Raw genomic sequence first — 20,105 nt, 5'->3', positions numbered from 1 at the left:
CCATTTCTCCACGTGTCCCCTTTGCTCGGTGACTTCGCTGACAGCCCCAATGTCTGAAAGCTGTTTCATGGTTTTTTCCCAGTTTTCCACCTGCTTTGTCGGGCAGGCAAGTTCAGTAGGACCACAGCTGGCGGCTGGAAGCAAGAGTCCAACTTTCCCCCAAAGACATGGGGGAAAGAAATGTTCCACCAGTTTAAAAGTTTCTACTAAATGAACCAAAAGAGAAGCAAAGTCCTGTCGCAAACTGAATCGGTGTTTTTCATCCAGCAGGAGGGACACCTAAGGAAGATGTGACTGTCACTCGTCCTACTGTGCTGGTTCTCTCTGCAGGAAGGAAAAAACAGAGAAAAGCAAAGCTACAGGAGGCCTGAGGACTTCCGGAGGAACATGGCCCTAGGGTGGGCCGTGAGCGGGAGCAGTCAGGAGTGGGCTCCTTGGGGTAGCAAAGCCACCAGGGCAGAAAGCGTGACCTTCTGCCCATGCGGGATGTGTCTATCCACAGCCACCGGCACCGTCTTCCCCAGGGAGTGCAGAGAGTTTCAGATACTGAATGGGTACTTGGCTGGACAGGTGCTGGTCTAAAACCACTGATATCAAGAGTGTTCATTCAAAACCAAGGAGCCCGCTCAAGGGCAGGGAACAAGGATGTGGGGTGGCAGGGAGTCAGGTCCCCAGACATGGCCCTGTAGGAAACTCCCTCAGCCATGGGACCAGCACAGGGCAGCTCCCCTGGGTCCTGGGGTAGTGGCTGGTGCAGCTGGGACAGGTCCATCTTCCAGGGGGGAACAGGGTGCATCCTGGAGGAGGCTGTGCCCCGCTCCTCACTGACTTCCAGGGCGACTCAGAAAATCAGCCTCCTTATGTGAGGCTCAGGCTCCCTCCTCGGGTGAGGTGTTGGCTCTTCCCCCTTCATTCAACTCTGCATCTGTATCTATGTAACTCGGGAAGAAAAGAGGCAATGGGCACGATTTGTTGAGAGCCAATACAAGAAACGTGGATTGAGCTCCTGTCTCCATGGCAGCCTTTCGTTTTGACAAGGTTGGGCTGTGAAGCCACAGGTAATGAAATCAGCGCTGGCACCTGCAGGAGAGTCTCAGGGCCTCACCGTGAGTCGGGTCTTGGGTAGGAGATGGTTTTATAAAATATGGCACAGTTTTGTCCCTTTAAGCAACTCTAAGCACAGTTGGGGACACTGCTCAGAAGGGACATTAAGAAAAGTGAAGGGCATTTGCAGGTAAATGGATGGAGTTGGAGAAGGTGATGCCAAGTGAAGTTAGCCAATCCCAAAAAACCAAATGCTGAATGATTTCTCTGATGTAAGGAGGCTGATTCATAGTGGGGTTGGTGGGGGGAGCATGGGAGGATGAGATAACTCTAGACAGGGCCGAGGGGAGGGAGATGAAGGGAGGGGGCAGGGGGTAAGAAAGGTGGTGGAATGAGCCGGACATCATTACCCTAAGGGCATGTATGAAGACACAAATGGTGTGAATATACTTTGTGTACAACCAGAGAGAGGAAAATCTGTACTCTCTATGTGTCCTATGAATTGAAATGCACTCTGCAGTCATATGTAACTAATTACAATTAAAAATTTTTTAAAAAAAGAAAGGCGAACGGGCAACGAGGAGCCAGCTGAATCATCCAAAGCACCAGCACTGGCCACGGCCAGCTGTTTGCATTTGGATACAATCAGAAAAACACAGAGACAAACCGCGGTGCTCCACCCAGTTCCCAGCCCAGGCAGGGCAGGGAGAACCTGGATGGGCCAGCCCCGATCCTCCCGGCCCCGCCTGCTCTCCCACCCGCACACTTAGCAGTCTCCCCTGACCCTGGTGCTGGCCACCGGGGACACCATGGTGAGCAGAGCCAGACTGGGCCCCACCCAGAGCCTCAGGGAAGCTGGCAGCAGGGAAGCAGCTGTGGCAAAGGTGGGGACGTCAGGTGAGGTAAATTCTCTGGAAAAAAAGAGCCAGGGGCCTGAGGGGGCTTCCCAGTGGAGCTGACCACAGCCAGGGATGGGGCACCACGGTAGGGGAGCTGGAGGAGGAGGATGCCCCCAGGGGGGCCATTTCCTGGGAGAACCCCCACCTTGCACCTCTGGGAGGGCTCAGGGAGTGAGAGCAGCTCCTGGGGTGCCTTCTCAGCTCTCAGAGGCGACCCTTCATTCCTCGCAGAGGCCCTGCTGGGAGCCAGGCTGACCGACTGTCCTGGGGCCTCCTGGGTCCATTCTGGAAACACGCAGGCTGCTGCTTCTCAGAGAGGCCAGGGCCGGGCCAGACATCCAGGATGTGCCCGTGGCTGACGGCAGGACAGCACCAGGCCCCTTACATTTTTTATTGGACATCTCTTTAATATTTATGCAGCTCCCCCAGGGACCTTTTAAAGATTCTCAAGCTGCTTCGATGTCGTCTAAAGGATCGAGCTGCGGGAAACAGACCACTTTTCAGATCTTTCAGAGCTGTGACAACAAAGGATATTTATTTTAAGGAAACCTGGATTTCAATTTATCCTCAGAACTTTAAAGAAAGGACCCACAATTCCCAGAATCACAGCTTCCGAAACACTCCCTGGTTTTTCCTTTGCGTGGACACAAAATAAAAATCAAAGCTACTTTGGATGATGTAAAAAATGCCATCTGTGTCACCGTGAGAGAGCAGCGTGACCAGAGCCACCCTGGAGCACTTCTAACCGAAGCTGAGCGGGGCTCGCGTGTTCAGAGCTTTCTCTTTCTGGAGACTAAGGAAATTCTCCTCTTCTTGGACTGTGGGTAATAACTTCTCTCTTCGTGCGCTAACGCGGTCTAGACAGCGCCCACCATGCTTGGGACGGCCATTCTGTTGTGAGAAGAAGAGGGCGACAAGGGAAGGCTGTCCTGGACAGTAGTATCTCTTTAAAATACGAGGTTTTCAAATCGATACTTCTGGAGTCCATGTAGAGGTGGCAGAGGATGTTTAAGGGGGAGAGAGCTTTTACTTTTATATTTTATATACATATTATATTCTTTTATGTTGGAGCTTTGCTATGCACTCGTGAGTTCTTGGCCATCATGCTGTACAAATACAAGGCAGCCTGCAGGTTCCCGGGGGCCTGGGGCTGTTGGCAGGGGGTGACAGGAGCGGGTGATCCCAGGAGGCCAGCTGTGTCACAGCAGGAGGCATCGTCCCTTAGAGTTCCCAGACAGCTCGGCAGGAATAAGAAGTGGGTTTCGCCTTCTCAGACTTGAGTTCTATGCTCAGGGAGACCTGCTGCTATGACGTGGGCACTCCTCCTACCTTGCAGGCCTGTTGACCCCCGGCCCCAGACTCTCCCCGACTCTGCCCACTGCTCCTTCGAACGGCCCGGCTGGCGAGCATGCTCCTACCCTGCCCGCCACCAGGCCTCAGTGTCCGCAGCTGGGAAGTGCATCCCTCGGGTCCTGGTGGCTTCCAGCAGAAGGGCTCAGAGAAGAGACACCTGTTTTCTTCATAGTGAGGGCGGAGATCAGAGGCCTGCCTCGGGCCGGGCTGGGGACTTGTTGACAGCAGAGGTAGGCCGTGACAGTCCACGCCCAGAGTGGAAGTGACTCAGGCCCGCTTGGTTACTTCATTTCTTCTTTTCTTGCACCTCAGTTTTATTAAAGTGAATTTTGCTTCCATCAGGATCCTTCATGAAGTCCCAGCTGTCCTGTGCCTGTGTCAGAATGAGACCTGAAGAGGGAAGCATCAAGTCACGGCTCTCATTCTGGATTCCAGGAGCCTGGGTGCAGCCAGGGGTGGTAACTCGGGCTGCACTCTCACAATGCAGGTATTGAGCCAGTTTTAGGCCCAATTGATCCTCTGATCCATGCTCCAGCTCTGGAGAAGGCAGACTCAGGTGGGGCCCACAGTCTCTGTGGCCCCTGTCCTTCCACATTAAAGGAATCTCTGCTGTTTAGGGTGACTTTCAGTCAACCAGAGGCCCTCCCCACCAGCCCAGGCTTTCTGTAACCAGGAGGTGGCACGTGCTGCATTCCCGCCCGACCACGTGCAGGGGACTCTGGGCAGTGCTACTGAGGCAGAGTACCTGCTGCCCTTGTAAAGAGAGACTCGGTTGGCAGTTCCACGACATTTACTCTTCCCCTCCTCCTCCTCCTTTCCCCTCCTTCCTCCTTCCTCCTTATTTTTTGGTATCAGGGATTGAACCCAAGTGCACTCAGCCACTGAACCACACCCCCAGCCCTTTTTATATTTTATTTAGAGACAGGGTCTTGTTAAGTTGCTTAGGGCCTCCCTTTTGCTAAGGCTGGCTTTGAACTTGTGATCCTCCTGCTTCAGCCTCCTGAGCTGCTGGGATCACAAAAGTGCACCACCTTTGCCTTTCTTCCTACCTGTAAAGTGGACCCAATGCCCAGAGATGCTGTAGCCACCTCAAGTGTGGATCAGAGCCAGACCCTATGGACAACCTGTTAGGTGTGAAGAATAAGCCCCTTCCGCCACAGAGGGCTGGGTGAGGTTCCTGGTGCACCCCACCAACGCAGTCCTGCAGCCTGGTGCACCATGTGTCACAGGTAAGAACTGCATAAGAGTCATGGGCCGCATGTCAATGCAGCCAGCTTTGACCTGGGGACCAGTGGCCTCCCACCTGACTGGGCGTGGCTGCTGGCTCACCCAAGAACTAAGCTTGGAATGCTAGTTTTTTCTATCCAGGTCATTTCCCCAGCACCTTGGCTGGTGGTTAGCTTTTATGCATCATGAACCTGTGTAAGAATTAACTAAAAGCCTTGGATACCCTCCTTATAAGCTAATCAGGCCAAAATTAACAAAATATCTGTGCACCATTCTGAGGGTTGCAAAGACTCCTAAACCCCCCGTGGGCCCTGGCTGGAAAAAAAAATCTTGCTCTAAACACACACAATCAATTTTGATTATCTGACTACATATGCCCACTTTGTTGATTAACAGCATGTAAATTAGGTACTTGTTTGATTTTTAATTTTGCAAATTGGGGTATTCGTTCTGTTCCTTGGGTGCTTACAGCCAGTTCCAAATTGCTCTCATTTCATAAATTATGATCTATAGCAAAAAATATGGAATGATGAAAATGATGTTGGCTCAGAGTAAGAGACTAAACAGCACGACAGAAACTGGGCCCCTGAAATCCCGATCTCTGGGCCCCGGGAATCCCGATCTCTGGGCCCCGGGACCGAGCTTCTCGTTCTGGAAGTGCTGCGTGGGCCAGAGTGTGCTCTCTCCCCTGCTGACTTGGAGACCCCTGCACATGGTGACGGGATCTGCTTCTCCCTCTTGGTAGCAGCATTCCATTGTGTAAATGTGCCCATGTATATATGTGCTGCAGCTGTTTATTAGATCGTCCTGAGATTGACAGATGTTTATGTTGTCACAAATTTTAAAACTCCTGTTGCTCCCTAGGACTCTGTCCCAACTCCATGCAGCTCCTGGGGTGTCAGAGAGAATACAAACCAACTGCCTCTGCTTGGCGAAAGAGAATTAAAACCACTAGACTTTGGCAAACCCTGTTCTACCTACCTTCACTAAAACATCCAAAGTCCAATATTATGATTTTTTATATTTGCCATTTTTAATTATGCAAGTCGCCATTTCCTTGTCATGCTGGGGTTTCTGACTCACAGAAAGCATCACCTGGGTAGGGTAAGAAAGGGACACAGCAAGGACCTGGGAGCCAGGCTGCCCGAGGGTTGATGTCAACTCACACTGGCTGGCTGTGTGAGCTTGGGAAAGTTCTGAGCCTCTCTGTGCTTCCCTTCCTGATCTGTAAAATGAGGATAGTAAATGTGCCTACTTCATACCACATTGTCAAGATCAAATGAGGAAAAATCTCTAAAGTGTCAGGACTCTGTTGGCCAAGGATGTGTCGAGGAGTCTTTTTAGCCTGGGTGCCTAGGAATAAATTTGGGTGGGGAGCTGCCCCTGCAGGGGTGCTGCTGCTCCAGGCAAGGAGCCAGGCCTGCCTCAGAGCTCACCTGGATCCAGGGGGCAGAGGCAGGGCACACACCCCTCCTGGAGCTCACAGAGACTGTGTGGGTGCCCAGGAGACCCTCTGCACAGCCCGGGGAGGACCAGCACAAACCACAGGGAACCAGGCCTCTGCCCACACGGTGCCTCCACGGAGACAGCAGCCCATTCCCCAATTCACAGCTGCGGAAGAGCGGCAGATGTCCCCCTGGTGGGCACAGGCTGTCCTGCTGGGACTTCCTGCTAAGGAGATGAAGTCTCCTTAGGACTGCAAAGCACAGCCTGAGGCAGCGGAGGTGGCTCTGTTGCTGGGTGCAGAGGGCGGGTCTGTTGCTAGGCACTGGAGGCCTGCTAATCCCTCTCACTGGGCAGCCCAGGAGTCCAGCGACCTGTTTGTGTGGGAGAAGACTCCCTGAAAACAATGGCTGGGTTTGAATGAAAGTTCAGCAGGAAGCGACTGCAAACAGGGACAGGGGTGGAAGGCAGGAGGCTCAGAGCCCGAGAGCTGTCTGCAGGGCTGCAGGAGAAACAGGAGCCACACTCCAGGACCCACAGCCCGCCCCTGTGCAGAAGAGGAAGTCTTCAACCTGAGCTTGTCCTCACACGCTGGGGCTCCTAGGAATCCAAGAAGGCTTGCTGACAGGCTGATTCCCGAGCCCACAGCACCCAAATCAGCAAATGGGCCATCTGACGCTCCTCCTGGTGGCTCTTATTCAGGTGGCCCAGGGACTGCACGTAAAGAAAGAAGCAGGGGGGCTGGGGATGTGGCTCAAGCGGTAGCGCGCTCTCCTGGCATGCGTGTGGCCCGGGTTTGATCCTCAGCACCACATACAAACAAAGATGTTGTGTCCGCCGAGAACTAAAAAATAAATATTAAAAATTATCTCTCTCTCTTTCCCTCTCTCACTCTCTCTCTAAAAAAAAAAAAAAAAAAAAAAAAAGAAAGAAAGAAAGAAGCAGGCCAACGGTCTGATTCCTAGGCTGGTGTCCAGGGTGGCTCCTCCCAGAGCTGAGGGCAAAATTATATGGGAGCCCAAGATAAAAATCATATTCCATTCACCAGAGCTCTGTTTAGACCTGATTGGTCTGCAAAATGCCCAAGTAAGACAGAACAGCGCACACTTACATGGTGAAGAAACCACACGGACAAGCTGCTTTCTTTGGAGAGAAATGTGAGTTCAATGCAGAGCAGAGCCTTATCTTTGAGGGAGAGAGAGAGAGATCTGCTGACTACACCAAGGGACTCCAGTGACATTCGGGGCAGAATTTGGAATGTCACAAACATGGGTATGGATCTCAAGCATGAGACACAGGCGCTCTTGTTTGGACGGTGGGTGTGAGGCCCCTGTGCATGGCACAGTGCTGCCAGTTGCCAGAACCTCTGTGTGTTTTACACAAACCTAATATTTGAAAGGTGAGGGCCAGCTCTGGGTCCTGGGGTGTGCACCCACCTCCAGGGCCTGGGGGAGTCTCTAACTAGGTCATGGGCCAGAGCCTCTCCACACACAGGCATTACCTTTCCTGTCTAATTTCCTAACTCATCATCATGTGGAAAAGTGATAATTAAGAATAAAGGTGGTGTTCAAAATGCCCTGCAGAACCGCAATCTGATTTTCCTAAGAGGTTTTTAATGCCCAATTCTATCTTGAGGAATTCACGCAGCACAAAGAATCCCCCACCCCCACCAACCTCTACATACGTGCACAGGGCTGCGTTGGTGTCGTTCAGGCTGCTATGCCGACGTCAGTGTGGAGTCTACTATCAACTCCTTTTTGTGCTCAAAGGCTCCAACCAGGCTCAGAGTCACAAATGAAAGTGAGGCGATTCTCTAGGTCTTTCCTCTCTCCGGAAGGCAGGAGCTCTGCAGTTGCCAGGCAACCACCCGCCCCTACTCCTACCTCTTGCTGGGCTCAGGTGTCAGGGCAATTGTCCAGGGAGGACCTGGACGACAGCTCACTGGAGGCTGCAGGTGATCGCGATGCACCCAGGACTGCTGATCACACCTAAGGTGGGTGAGCTACACCTTGGGTGTGAGCTGATTTGCACTTGGAGTGCAGAAAAAAGTGTGGGTGTGTGAAAAACAGAACAAGAACTTGTCATCCCAAAGTGTGAGTTCCAGCTGAGCCAAACACGTAATATCATGGTGGCAAGAGCAGTAGACACAGAACTTTCTAGAAAACTTCCTATTCTTCAACACAAAACTTGCACTTGTTGAAGAAAATAAAGAGTAGTGCCAGTGAGGCCAGAATTAGACAGGCAGTCGGCAGGTAGGTAAACCGAGTCAGGTCAGATCAAGGAGGCCAATTTGAGCGAGTCTGGGAAGTTGGAGAGGGATCGAAATGCCTTCAGAGTCCTTCCTCCACCCTCCATAGGGAGTTATAAAGTTATAAAGTTATTAATTAATGTGTCCTGGGCCGCTCCATCCGGTCCTTACCTGGTCCATCTGCTTCTCACATTTTGGCCATCCCACCCAGCAACTCCTGGTCAGGAACGCAGGAAGGAGAAGAGAGGGAAGAGCACAGGAGATCAAAGGAAGCCTAGGACACTAAAGACAGAACACCTTGCCTCCGGGGACACCAGGACACCAGCTATGACTCCCCTCCCTTCCCGGAGAAGTCTGACTCCCTTTTTAAATAAACCCTGCTCTGTATGCCTGCCTCCGCGTGCTTCTCTAAGGTTACACTTCAACATGGGGGAGCAGCACTCGTCCCTGGTAGCCTGCGGTGTCACCAGGTACACAGAAAGCCATCTGGGCACTAATACCCTGAGTGGTTCTGTCATCCATCCCAAGACTGACTGGCGGTTTGCGTCCACTCATTGAGGTCCCCCTTGCCTGGGTCTCACAAGCAAGCACTCTGCTGTGAGACAGACCTGGATTCTGTAAATGGTAAGGGCTGAGGTTATGGGGAGTCAAAGGATGGGGTCTTCATGGGGATGGGGGAGACCCCCAGAGGAGCCTGGCTTTCAGAGCTGAACCCTGAAGAGGTCAGCATGATCAAGGTCAAAGTCAAGGTGCTTACTACATGCAACAGCAGTTGGCCAAGGCTGGTTCTCCACAAAAGGGGTTTAGGATAGGTTCATTGGGTAGTTTGCCAAAGCCCCTCGCTCAATGCTATGCCTCTAGAAGTGTCCAGAATTGTCCTGATGAGAAAGGTTCTGTGGCCCAAGGACAAACTGCCACAGCCATGTGTCCCAGTGATGCCGTAGCAGGGCCAGGAGCTTGCACCCACGACCTTGTGGCCCTACAAGGTGAATGCTTCTGGCAACTTCCCCACGTCCTTCTGCAGGCTGCTGACCTCCCCGGGGAGAGCTGGTCACGCCTCTGCAAGGGAAGCTCCCAGTTTGTGCTTCAAGGGCTCCAGACAGAGGAAGCAGGTTTCCAAGACGCAGAGCAGCCTGAGGACAGATGAAGACCCTCCTAGGGAGGAGGGTGCAGTGGAAATGCAGAGCCCGGGGAACAGGCGGGCCTACCTTGAATCCCTCCCATGACTCACAAGCCACCCTAGAATGCGGCATGGGTGTGTGCCTGCGGCCAGCCTTCTACTGTGCCGCGGAGGGCGTTAGAACAACGGGCAGCGCGGTCTGATCAGTCACAAGTGGAGGCTTAGTCTCGGATCAGGAAGGAGATCTGCCTACGCGTGGCTCAGGGGGAGCCTCGGGGGTGTCCTGGTGCAGATGAGTCTGGCTGCAGGTGGGCAATGGGCACTCTCCCGTCTGCTCCTGCCAGGGGGCCGCCAAAGGCAAGGGGACATACATGCAGGGGTATGAGCTGATATTTGAGGAGGATGCTGTGGTGGCTGTGGGGACGGGCTGGAAGAACACTATGGGGAGGGGCGGTGGCTGGGCTGGCACAGCCACCGTGAGGGAGAGGAGCACAGGAGGTTGGAGCAGAAGTCAAAGCGCAAGGTGGCGCACAGGGGTGAGCAGCCTGGGGACGCGGTCCAGTTCCCAGCATCTCCTGCCTCTCTCTGCCTCTCTGAGGCGCTGACCTCAGGTCTGACGTCTCGGCTCCACCTGCAGTCCTTTACAGAGCCAACCCTAGACCTCCACCCTCCACCCTCCTCTGTATCCTCATCTGACTTGGCTCGTCTAACCACAGCCGCTAACCCTCCTCTCCCCACCGTCAGGCAAAGCTGTCCATCCACCAAGTCTCCATGTTCTCAGGTGACCAGCCACCTGCCCAGCTGGCCACTGCTCTCCTGCCCAATTCAATGTTGATTCGCCTCCCATCTCCCATATCCTGCCCTTCTCTTTCTGTTCCTGGACCTCTTCAGACCCACTCAGGGCCGCCTCTGGGACCCCCAAACCCTCCCCACCTCACCTGGAGCAGACTCTAGGATCCTGAGTCGGACATTGAAGGCTATTTACCTCTGGCCCAACTTCTCATCTGTTTAGTCTGTTTGGGTTGCTATGACAAAATGCCTGAGACAGGGAAATTTATAAAGAACAAAACCTCTCAAGTTCTGGAGGCTGGGAAGTTTAAGTCGAGGCAGCAGCAGGTTCAGGGTCTGGTCAGGGCCACTCTCTGCTCTCAAGGTGGCGCCTTTTTGCTGCCTACCCCAGAGGGCTGAATGTCATGTGAAGCCATCGCTCTGTGAAGCCTCCTTTGAGGCCCTGGGTCTCCCTCCCCACTCACAGGGGAGGGCCCCTTAAGACCTGGCATCACCATCACATCAGCCCTGAAGTTCCACGTTCTCTACCTTAGCCCCCGCCCCCCCCTTGCTCTTTTCAAGCCCCTTAGTCTCCAACTTTCCTGAGCGACGGCTGCCCTGAGGGGTTGGTTCTAGGACCCCTCGCCTCAGTAACGAACGCACTTAGAGCACCTCACACACAGCACCCTGTGCGTCTGGCACCTGGCTTTCCTTCCCATTCTAGCATTTTCTAACTTCCCTCACGACTCTTTGGACTCATGATTTAAAGTGTGTGATTTCCAAGTATTGGGGGATTTTCCAGAAATCCTTTAGTACAGGATCTGAGGGGTATGCATGGGGATTGATCCAGGACCCCCCAGATTCCAAGATCCCAGGGGGCTTAATTCCATCTACAAAATGGCGTGTCTGCACATAACCTTGGCATATCTCCTGGGGTGCGTTAGACCATCTCCAGATCCCGCGCCAAAGGACGTGGATGCTATGTGAACGAGCAGTCCTGACAGCGTATGGACAAGAACAATGACAAGGAGTAACCGCGCACCTTCTCAGGGCAGATGGGACTTTTCCTCCATGTACCAACCGCCCCACCCTGTGCTGGGGATTGAGCCCTGGGCCTCAAGCATGACAGTCAGGCGCTCCAGCACTGACCACATCCCCAGCCCTTCCAAATACTTCCTTTATATGGTTAGTTGAACCCGTGGACTGGGACCTGCGGGTCAGAGGCCCTCCAGGGTTACCCTGCTCCTCTTGCCCTGGGGTCCTTGTAAGCCACCTCTTTCCCCACAGCACATACCTTTACCTGACCTCACACCTACTATGAATCTGATTTATAACGCTGTTCCCTGGCATGTGGCCCCGTGGGCTCCCATGGGCCACGGCAGTCGCCCTCCCCTTGCCTGGTCGCTCGGCGGACATCGGTGGACCTTGTTTGTGCTCCTGTGTTTGCTCTGGGCCTGACGGTGGCAAATGCATAAACGCTGGCAGCCAGGAACTGGCCCTTTCTTCCCTGGATGCCCCACATGCCCAGGAGGGCCATCGGTTAACACAGGCGAAGGAGCAGTGCCTGCCCCCCCCAGCTTCGTCTGGTGGCGTGGCGTGTGCAGACTTTCCCTGCTCCCCAAAGTGAATAATTCGTCCACGTCCGCAGTCAATACACGACTGTGAGCCATACAGGTATTCTTAAAGGAAGTAAACAAATTAAAATGGAAAATTAAGCAAAATAACTTAAGATGCTTAAAAACCCATCCACAGCCAATGAGGTCCTTCTGTCTCCTCCATTAGAAAGAAAATTAAGTCAGAAAAACAAATCTTTAAGAAACCCCCATTGCCAGTGAGGAGCACAGAATACTGACACCAGCGACTTTGAAACAACGTGCCAGCAAGCCTGGCTGGCTCGTGTCCCTCGGATGAGACCTTTCTTTTTCACAGAAACAAGGGTGAAAGGACATCTTTACTCTCATCAACCTCTAGCTGAACACGAGCATTTCCTAGGAGATGCAGGAGCAGAGAACTTGACATTGCAGACCTGTGTTCTCGCCCCGTCTCTGGTTTTCGGGGAGGCGGGGCCCAGGGCTAGCCTGCTCATGCTGCACAAGGAAGCACCGTTACTGCAGCACAATGAAAAAAAGAATCTTTGGTAACTGTGTAAATGAGACGGCTCTCCTTTGTTCACCCAGGTTTTATTTTATGCATTTACATAATTCTGAGGCGCTGTTGCCTTTATCAAATGGCCCAAGGGCTCCACAGCAGGGTTAGGTAGCTTCATTTCAATCTATTTTGCATAAAACTGGACTAAACTGAAAACATTCCCCTTGTGCCAAAAAATGATGTATTAAGAAATGTAGTGTCCTGGTGTGTACTTCATGGAGCTCCCTCCCTGCGATGGCCCTCAGACCTCCTAGAATCTAGGCTGTTCGATTCATTGGTGGACACGTCTGCACTTATTTTCCATGTTGGTGGTAAACACAGCATGAAGCCCCACAGCCCAAGCCATTTCACTCTCGAAACTCATTTCTATCACAGTGAGGACCAATTCTCTCCTGCGGCATGTGCTCCTGGGATTCAGAGATGAGCTGTCATCAAAGGGCTCATGTGTGGTGACGTTGGCAGGGACAGGAGAGGGCCACAGGCTGGGCACAGGAGGTGGGTGTTGGGACACTGTGGCAGGGAAGGCAAAGGAAGAAAGAGGTCTTAGGAATGGCTGCGGGACCTGGTGACCACTGGAGGAGAGGGGACTTGGGTACAGGCCCACATCTGATTGCTACTGCAGCTGTCGATAGTCAGCAGGTGCTGGCCACTGCAAAATAAATGACTTGGCACGTGCTCTGACTTCACAGGGAAAGATCAAGGTGAGAATCTATCGGGGACACAATCTTCCCACCACAAACCAGAGAACAAATCTTTTCAACCAAGTCTTTCCCCTGAATATTTTGTCCTAAAGAGCCCCTACAAATTCCATCACTTGTATTTATGATTATCGGCGTCAGGATCAGCATCGACTGACTGCAGAGTCTGACGGAGTTCCTTGGGCCAAGAGAGAGAGAGGGTGCGACCCAGATGTGTTGGAAGCCTGAACCCCGAGCCCTGCAGCTGTTCCCATCCTCAGGACCCAGGTCTCTGCAGATGCAGTCAAGTGAAGACAGTCTGGTTTTGGACTTCTGGCCTCCAGAACCAAGAGAGAATGCATTTCTGGTTCCCCTAAGCTCCCTTTCTTCTCAGCTTCATGCAAGTTATGAGACCACACGGAAGTGTGTCCTTAACTGTAAAATGTGGGTGAGGACATGGCGATAGCTTCCTGCTACTATAACAAAAATCCAGAAATGATGATAATTTATAAAGAGAAAAGGTTTTTATTTATTTATTGCCCCAGTTTTTGGTGGTTTTAGTCCTTAATTGATGGGCTCTGCTGCTTTGGGGCAGCACAGCACAACATGGCAGGGGGCACATGGCAAAGGAGGCCCATCTACCTCGTGGCCCAGGGATGTCCAATAGGGGAGGAAACCAGTGTATCCCACAATCCCCTAAAGGGTATGCCCCAACAGCCTCACCTCCTCTCACTGGGCCCCACCTCTTGAAGGCTCCTCCTCCTCCTTCTCCCAATTCTGCCACTCTGGGGACCCAGTCCTTACCACGTGGGCCTTTGGGATGCTGCAGATCCAAACTTCAGCAGCTGGAATCAAGGAGAGCGCCGAGTTCCCGGGCTTCTGCTCCTGGGCTGAGCCCTCTGTGGGGGCACTCCGGCCCCGCCCACTGCCCCAGGCATCCTCTGCTGCTTCTTGTGCCGTTGTACCCTGACCTGCTCTCCCCAGGTCTGTCTTGGTCCAGCTGGTGCCCACCCCAGCTTGGACCCTGGGTTGAAGTCATTCTCAGAGGCTTTCCATACAGCACCCGCCCTCCCCTGACCTCCAGGAGAGGCCCTGTGCCTGTTCTTCTCCCAAGCAGTGCAGCACTTCTGGGGTGGGGGCTCTGAGCCCGCTGCAGTGAACACCCCCAGGACTGAGCACCCCCAGGCGATGCCTGGCACACACAGGGACAGCCAGCCAGCCCTGTGGTTCACGTAAGGAGCTGGGGGCTGCCATCTCCAAGGACATGGGCCAAGAACAAGGCACGACTCCAACTTGTCTCCTGGTGACACAGATTCCCTGTCAGTGTGGCAGTGACCTGTTTCGAGAGCAGTACAATTAACAGTGGGAAAACAGGGCTCCCCCTCCAGCCGTCACTGCCACGGGGGCTCGGGAGGGACCGTCAGTCTGCACAGGTGCGCAAGTGGATTGTGCTTTTGTTTTACTTAAAGTTCCACTGGATGGGGACAGAACACACACACACACACTCAACAGGTTAAAATATCCAAATAAAATTTACTGCAACTTTTGTAGAATTTGATTTGTGCTACAAGACACGTTGCATAGGAAACTATTTAAAGCCCCTGAGGAAAAATACCCATGGTTTAAGGTGCAACTGGTTTGTCGTCTTTGGGGAAAAGGTGAGAGGTGATCTCTGGGCAGATGAGGGTGAGGAGCACGGAGGCAGGATGTAAGGTCATCTGTGCGATGATTGGGGACTCGTGTGGCTTTATTCTTGCAGCATGAAGTATGGAGTGTTTGTATTTCTGTCGGTTGGTCTTAAGTGCCGCCATCGGTGGTGCGTGACAGTATTCCAGCTGAACAGGGGATTACACATCCGTTAACTAAGTAACATGTGTCAGGAAAGTGCGAGGCTCAGCGTCCCCAAGGTGGACGCCCTGACTGGGGCCATCACTCTGTGACCCACCAGCATCAGTCCTGCCTCTTGCTCCTTCCTAGGGGCTGCAGCTACCGGGTAGCGGCGGGATTCGACCCAGCACAACCCAAGCTTCTCGACAGCCAAGCTCCTGCCTGTGTGTGGGAAAATGTTCAACCCGCCCGGATGGTCTGGACCTTGTGCCCAAACTGTTTTTATCGACATGATGCATTTCAGAGGAGACGCGGGTGCACCTGGAGGGGAGAAGTGTTCGACGTAGACAAAATGAAATGTGGAGTTTGGCAGCAGTCACCTCTGCACCCAGTGCACGGCACCACCTGGGAGGTGACCTGGGTCTCTGGGAGCATGGAGCCTCCCGGCTCTGGTCGGGTGGTGAGTCTTTCTGTCTACCCCGGGGCTGCAGAGCACCTGTGCCCCCAAAGGACACACCACATGATGGTCAAGAGCTGCAGGACCTCCTCACGTCCAATGGCACGTTCTTTTGAATGACTCATTGCACACAGGCAGGGGCCACAGGAATGTCACCTTCCAGCTGCTCTCTAAGCTATTAGTGGACACATCTCAAGGGCATACTGTGGGGAGTAACTGCCCACCCACCGAAGCCCACAGAGACTGCCATGCTCTGTGGATGGTCACTGACTACAGCAAGAGGCAAAGGCAGAGGACCACAGAAATGATGGTGGAGTGGCCACAGGTGGGCTGTCCACTCACTGAAGACCCATCCCGCCGCCCGACTGGCCTGCGTGTGTGGGGGCAGGAAGTGAGGAGTCCACAGAGCCGTCCCTCCCTGTTAGGGTGGAGACGTGGGCTGGGAAGCAGAAGCACCCACGGCCTTTAAATACCTATGTACATCTGTAACATAATTTAAAAAGTGTTTCGACAACATAAAAACCTCAACAGCATCTGCCCCTACTAAGATCTTTTTAATCTTTATAGTCCATTAAAAAATTAGATCCCAACTTTCTCAGGTTCCTTCCCTGGTCTTTTTTTAAAAAGTGATTTAAATTTAATTCACACTTACACAAATAGAAAGCTATTTGATTGGCAACAACCTGCAGTAGAAAGCCTCCTGGCTGTCCCTGGACGCAGAGAAGGGCAGAGCCTCATGTGTCCCTGTCCCCAGCCTGGGGCTGGGTGGCGACCCCCTCCCTGGGAGCAGCCTTCCCGCTCCCCGCAGCCCCTGGTGACAGCACGGGGCTCTGCGCTCATGGTGGCGGCTCGCAGCCTTGTGCTCAGGGCGCCTGTTCAGATGACCAGGTCATCGTGGTCAGCGGGGCTGAAGGCGGCTGCTCGCAGGATGTCCAGCGAGTTCACCAGGATCAGCGTCCCCGTGAGGTGTTTCCAGCGCTTGGTGATGGGGTTTTTCATCTTGTCCAGGCCTAAGTGCAGTTCCTGGATGACATCCCGGTAGCTGTCCCCGATCTGGTGGCTCCAGGTAAGCAAGAAGTCATATGCGGGTTTCCACATGGCCTGGGAGATGGAGTCCCAAAGAGCAAAAGCAGGGAAAGGAGAGAAAGGTTAGGGTGGGCGTAGGGGGCATCAGAGCTGCCTCAGTCCCTAGACCCCCTGCAGGGGTGAGAGGAGTCCGTGGAGAAACGCGCAGAGGAGGGCAGCATCCGCCCGGCCCGTTTCTGCGGGAGGCCTCCCCCAGACGACCCCGGGACACCCCGACTGCTTCTGCTCTGCGGGCCAGGCTCGGGCGTGGCTCACCTGGTTCTACGGCTACACCTGCCACTACTGCACCCAGGGTCCTGGGAGCCCAGTCACCCGGGAGCCGGGCCTCGCTCACCTCACTGTCCACCACCCCATTCCTGTCGCGGTGGGGAGACTCGTAAGCGTCCATCTGTTGCTTGGAGACCTTGGCCAGCTTCTCAGCCAGCTCCCGCCAGCGCTGCGCCACCTCCACGGCTGTGGTCAGGAGCACAAAGTCCTGGATGAGCCTGACCACCAGGCCCTGGCAGTCCATCTTCAGTAAGGCCTGGGGAGCGAGAGGCACAGCGTGAGGGGGACAGAGCCGGGCCTGGCTTCACGGGGAATGCCCACGTGGAGGGGTGCTGTCGCCCGCAGCTCTGAGGTCATGGAAATCCCCTGGCCCCATGAGCACTGCAGGCTCCCAGCAGGGACGGGACAGTGTGCCGGGTGGTCAGGGCTGGACACCATTTCCCTCCACGGTTCAAGTCCCAGAGCCTCAGAATGGGACCTTACTGGGAAACGGGCTTTGCAGCTCAGATGAAGTCCGTGTGGACTGGGGGCCACCATGACAGAGTCCTTAGGATAAGAGGCCACCCTTTGAAGCAGGTGCCAACTCTGCCCCATTGGGCAGCTCACACGGGGGACAGTGAATGGGCTTCCAGAGCCCGGAAGGTGAGAGTCACACTGGCCTCCAGCTGCTGGGGTGTGACCCAGACACCAGGGTCTCGTTTTACAGACAAGCAACAGACATGCCTGCCCCTCCCGTGTCCTGTCCAGGCCCCACAGCTGGGAGCGCAGCGTGGAGGCAGGTCCAGGCCTCCTGGGGCTCAGGCCACTGGCCCTTCCAGCTCTGGGGCACCAGGTGACATCAGGAATCGAGCCAATAAAACCCTGGTCTGCACAGGTTACGGTTCATTTCAACTACCAAGGATTTCAGAAAGTGGTCGATATCCATCTGAACTTTGATATATTAGAACTAAATTGTCTTAAGAAAATAAAATGTTTACTAGGCATAGAAAGAGAAAAAGATCGTCTAAGTGTATGTGCTTGTGTGAGTGGGGGTGGGTGTGTGCAGGGCTGCTGGGGCGCCACGTGACCACAAGGCCGACGCATAGCCACCAGGTGTTCCCATTCAGCTCTGCTCGCACCACACCAGACGCGGGTGCTCAGCTGCCTGCTTCACGGGTGCTTAGGAGTCGAGCTACTCCTGGCCCAGGCAAGCCAAGCCAGTCTACTCTCTGGCCATCTCTGGAAAGGAGGGTGACCAGGCCCTTGCCTCCACTTATGCCACCAGCCCAGCGTTAGCTCAGTTGGTTACCAGGCTGCCCACAGGATCGGGGGCCGTTCTGCATTACTTAAGGGCACCTGCCGGGGCCACGTCTGAGCAATGGACTCGGTTCACAGCAGGAAGCTCCGCTCTGGGACCCCAGCCCTGAGACTTCCTCTTCATTTTTTCACACACAGGTGAGCCAGAAAATACCCAGTGAGACCACACAACGCCGACTTCACAGGAATTGTGTTAGTTTGTGGGAACTATGATTTAAGTCGGGGTAAGCAAACTTCACCTCCAGAGGGTCAGATCATAAATCCACGGGGCTTTGTGGGCCACAGTCTGTTGTGACTTCTCTGCAGACAGGGCCTGAGGCTGCTCTAGATGCAGGCAGACAAAGGGCCCAGTGGGAAGACACTCCCAGGAACAAGCAGCCCGAGGCCTCTGCACCAGCCTGGTAAGAGGCTTTAGGAAGCACAGGGGAGGGGCCCTTTGGGTTTGCTGTGCGGCTGCTCCACCCGCCTCTGTTCCCAAGACGCCCAAGCTCTGGGAGAGAGGCCCTCCTCACCCACCATGGTGGCTGACGGCCCGCTGGCCCTCCCTCCTGGACTAACAGCGCAGTCAGCAGTGTGGCCGCTCTGGGCCTCCTGGAGGGGACCCTCATGTGCCTGGCTCAGGCACAGTCACTGGGGACTGCTCCTCTGCAGGATAAGGTGGGTTTCCCGACTCACAGGCACCCCCCAGCCCTCTACAGCCCCTCCCCTCTAGCTTTCCAGTGTCTGGGGGACACCTCAGTCCCTGCTCCGCTTTGCAAACGACACCCTCCTGGATGTGCGTTCTGCAGTCACGCCTTCCCCTTCTCTCTCACAGGAGGTCGTCTCCAGGACGCCCGTGTCACCCCCTTTATCTCCCACAGCTGGACGAGGCAGCCACCAGCAGGGCCCTCAGCCCCCGACCGCCAGGAGTGAAGTGGGGGGGGACAGCCGCCTCAGGCGCCTGCCAGGGTCAAGGGGCAGCGACGCTCCTGGACTCAAAAGCTGCGGGGGACCAGGAGCAGATCTCGTCACGTCCCCACCGTCTCCCCTTCGACACAGACCCCTCCCAGGGCCCACAGGTGACAGGGAGAACACTCACCACTCAGGGGGCTCCACCCTGGCCCCCGGCCCCTGATTCCATGACCACAGCCCCCACCTTGCCCAGCCGCAGGACCTCAGCCCCGCTCCTCAGCTCTGAGCCTGCCTGGCCCTGCCCCGGCTGTGACGGCAAGCCGACCGCCTTCCCATGGCCACCCCAGCCTCAGGCCCCGCTGGCCTCTCATCTCGCCTTCAGCTGTCCTGGGCTCCCACAGAAGCTCATGCCAAGATTTTCTCACAGGAAAGCCCAGGGTCTTGGAGAGCCCAGCAGCAGGCTGTGATGCCCAGTGGGTCCCGAGCCCAGCACCCACTCCTGGCTCTGCACGAAGCTGTGGCCAAGACCCCTCACCACCCCCAGCCCCAGCCCACCTCAACGACACTCTGACGTCACAGATCTTCAGACACACGGTGCCCACCTCAGTGCCTGCCCAGCTGGAGACCCTCCCAGGCCTTCTCCACCCCAGGGCTCCAGGGCTGTCCACCCTGGTGCCACTCTCCCCAGCATCATCCCCCCTCCATCAACAAGGCCTGGGTTGTCATCAGGGTTGGGTCTCATCCTCTGCCATTCTGGACAGTCATGGCCCCTGCTGGGCAGCTGGGTGGCCAGGATGCAGAAGCGTCCTTTGAGGCACAAGCCCCGTGAGGAGTGGGCAGAGGCCTTGGGTTACAGGTGCTCCCCCAACCCCCAAACAGTGGGCGAGGGACGGCAGTGTGAGGGATGAGAAGCTCAGGTTCGCAGTGCGGCCTGGACCTGCCACGGAGCCACTGCCCCCCACGTGGTGACTCGTCTTTAGTCACTTGCTGCCTCAGTCACTGAATCCTGAGTGTTTCCCGAGCCAGGTCCTTACTCCATGGAGCCAACAGACCCTACCGTGGGCGGGCACAGGAGGACAATTGCACAGAGCTGGACATGGGACCACCCCGGTCCAGGAGCCGCTTCCCTGTGAGATGGCTTGGACGTGGTGGTGGTGGTGGTGGTGGTAGGGGGGGACAGGCCTTGCAGGCCCGGGGGCAGGAAGAGTTGGTAGCCATGAAGAGGTGGACAAGCCTGGCTGGTGGCACCTTCTTCTTCCCTGTGTGGCAACCTCTGCCTTCCTAGGTCACTGAGACACCACTTCCTAAGCCAGGGATCCCAGTGACCACACAAAAGGCATCTTGAAGGCGGGAA

The 20,105-nt window shown here is 54.9% G+C and overlaps 1 protein-coding gene and 1 long non-coding RNA gene across 9 annotated transcripts in view; one reads left to right on the top strand and one right to left on the bottom strand.

Annotated features, from left to right (window-relative positions):
- Nucleotides 1-1,792: 1,792 nt before the first annotated feature.
- Nucleotides 1,793-8,589, top strand: LOC308630466. 3 transcript variants are annotated; one of them, XR_014017948.1, is made up of 4 exons: nucleotides 1,793-1,941; nucleotides 3,639-3,783; nucleotides 4,354-4,525; nucleotides 8,426-8,589. It is a non-coding gene; the product is annotated as an uncharacterized lncRNA (long non-coding RNA). The 3 variants fall into 3 exon arrangements; XR_014017949.1 differs by having other exon boundaries at nucleotides 4,293-4,525; XR_014017947.1 differs by lacking the exon at nucleotides 4,354-4,525.
- SH3BP4 (SH3 domain binding protein 4) overlaps nucleotides 2,864-20,105 on the bottom strand; it is a 74,608-nt gene continuing 57,366 nt past the window's right edge. For 5 of the 6 annotated variants that reach the window (XM_081260581.1, XM_081260577.1, XM_081260578.1 and 2 more), the window contains 2 exons: nucleotides 16,632-16,820; nucleotides 14,435-16,312 (listed from right to left, as the gene is read on the bottom strand). In XM_081260581.1, coding sequence (XP_081116707.1) covers nucleotides 16,088-16,312; nucleotides 16,632-16,820 — 414 coding nt within the window. In that variant the 3' untranslated portion in view covers nucleotides 14,435-16,087. Of the gene's footprint in view, nucleotides 3,687-14,434; nucleotides 16,313-16,631; nucleotides 16,821-20,105 lie in introns of those variants that run through there. The other variant, XM_081260580.1, reaches the window with a different exon arrangement.

This window comes from Spermophilus citellus (assembly GCF_964194105.1).
Source record: "Spermophilus citellus genome assembly, chromosome: 11".
Lineage (NCBI taxonomy): Eukaryota > Metazoa > Chordata > Mammalia > Rodentia > Sciuridae > Spermophilus > Spermophilus citellus.
The sequence above is the reverse complement of the archived record's forward strand: the minus strand, read 5'-3'. Positions and strand labels throughout refer to the sequence as shown.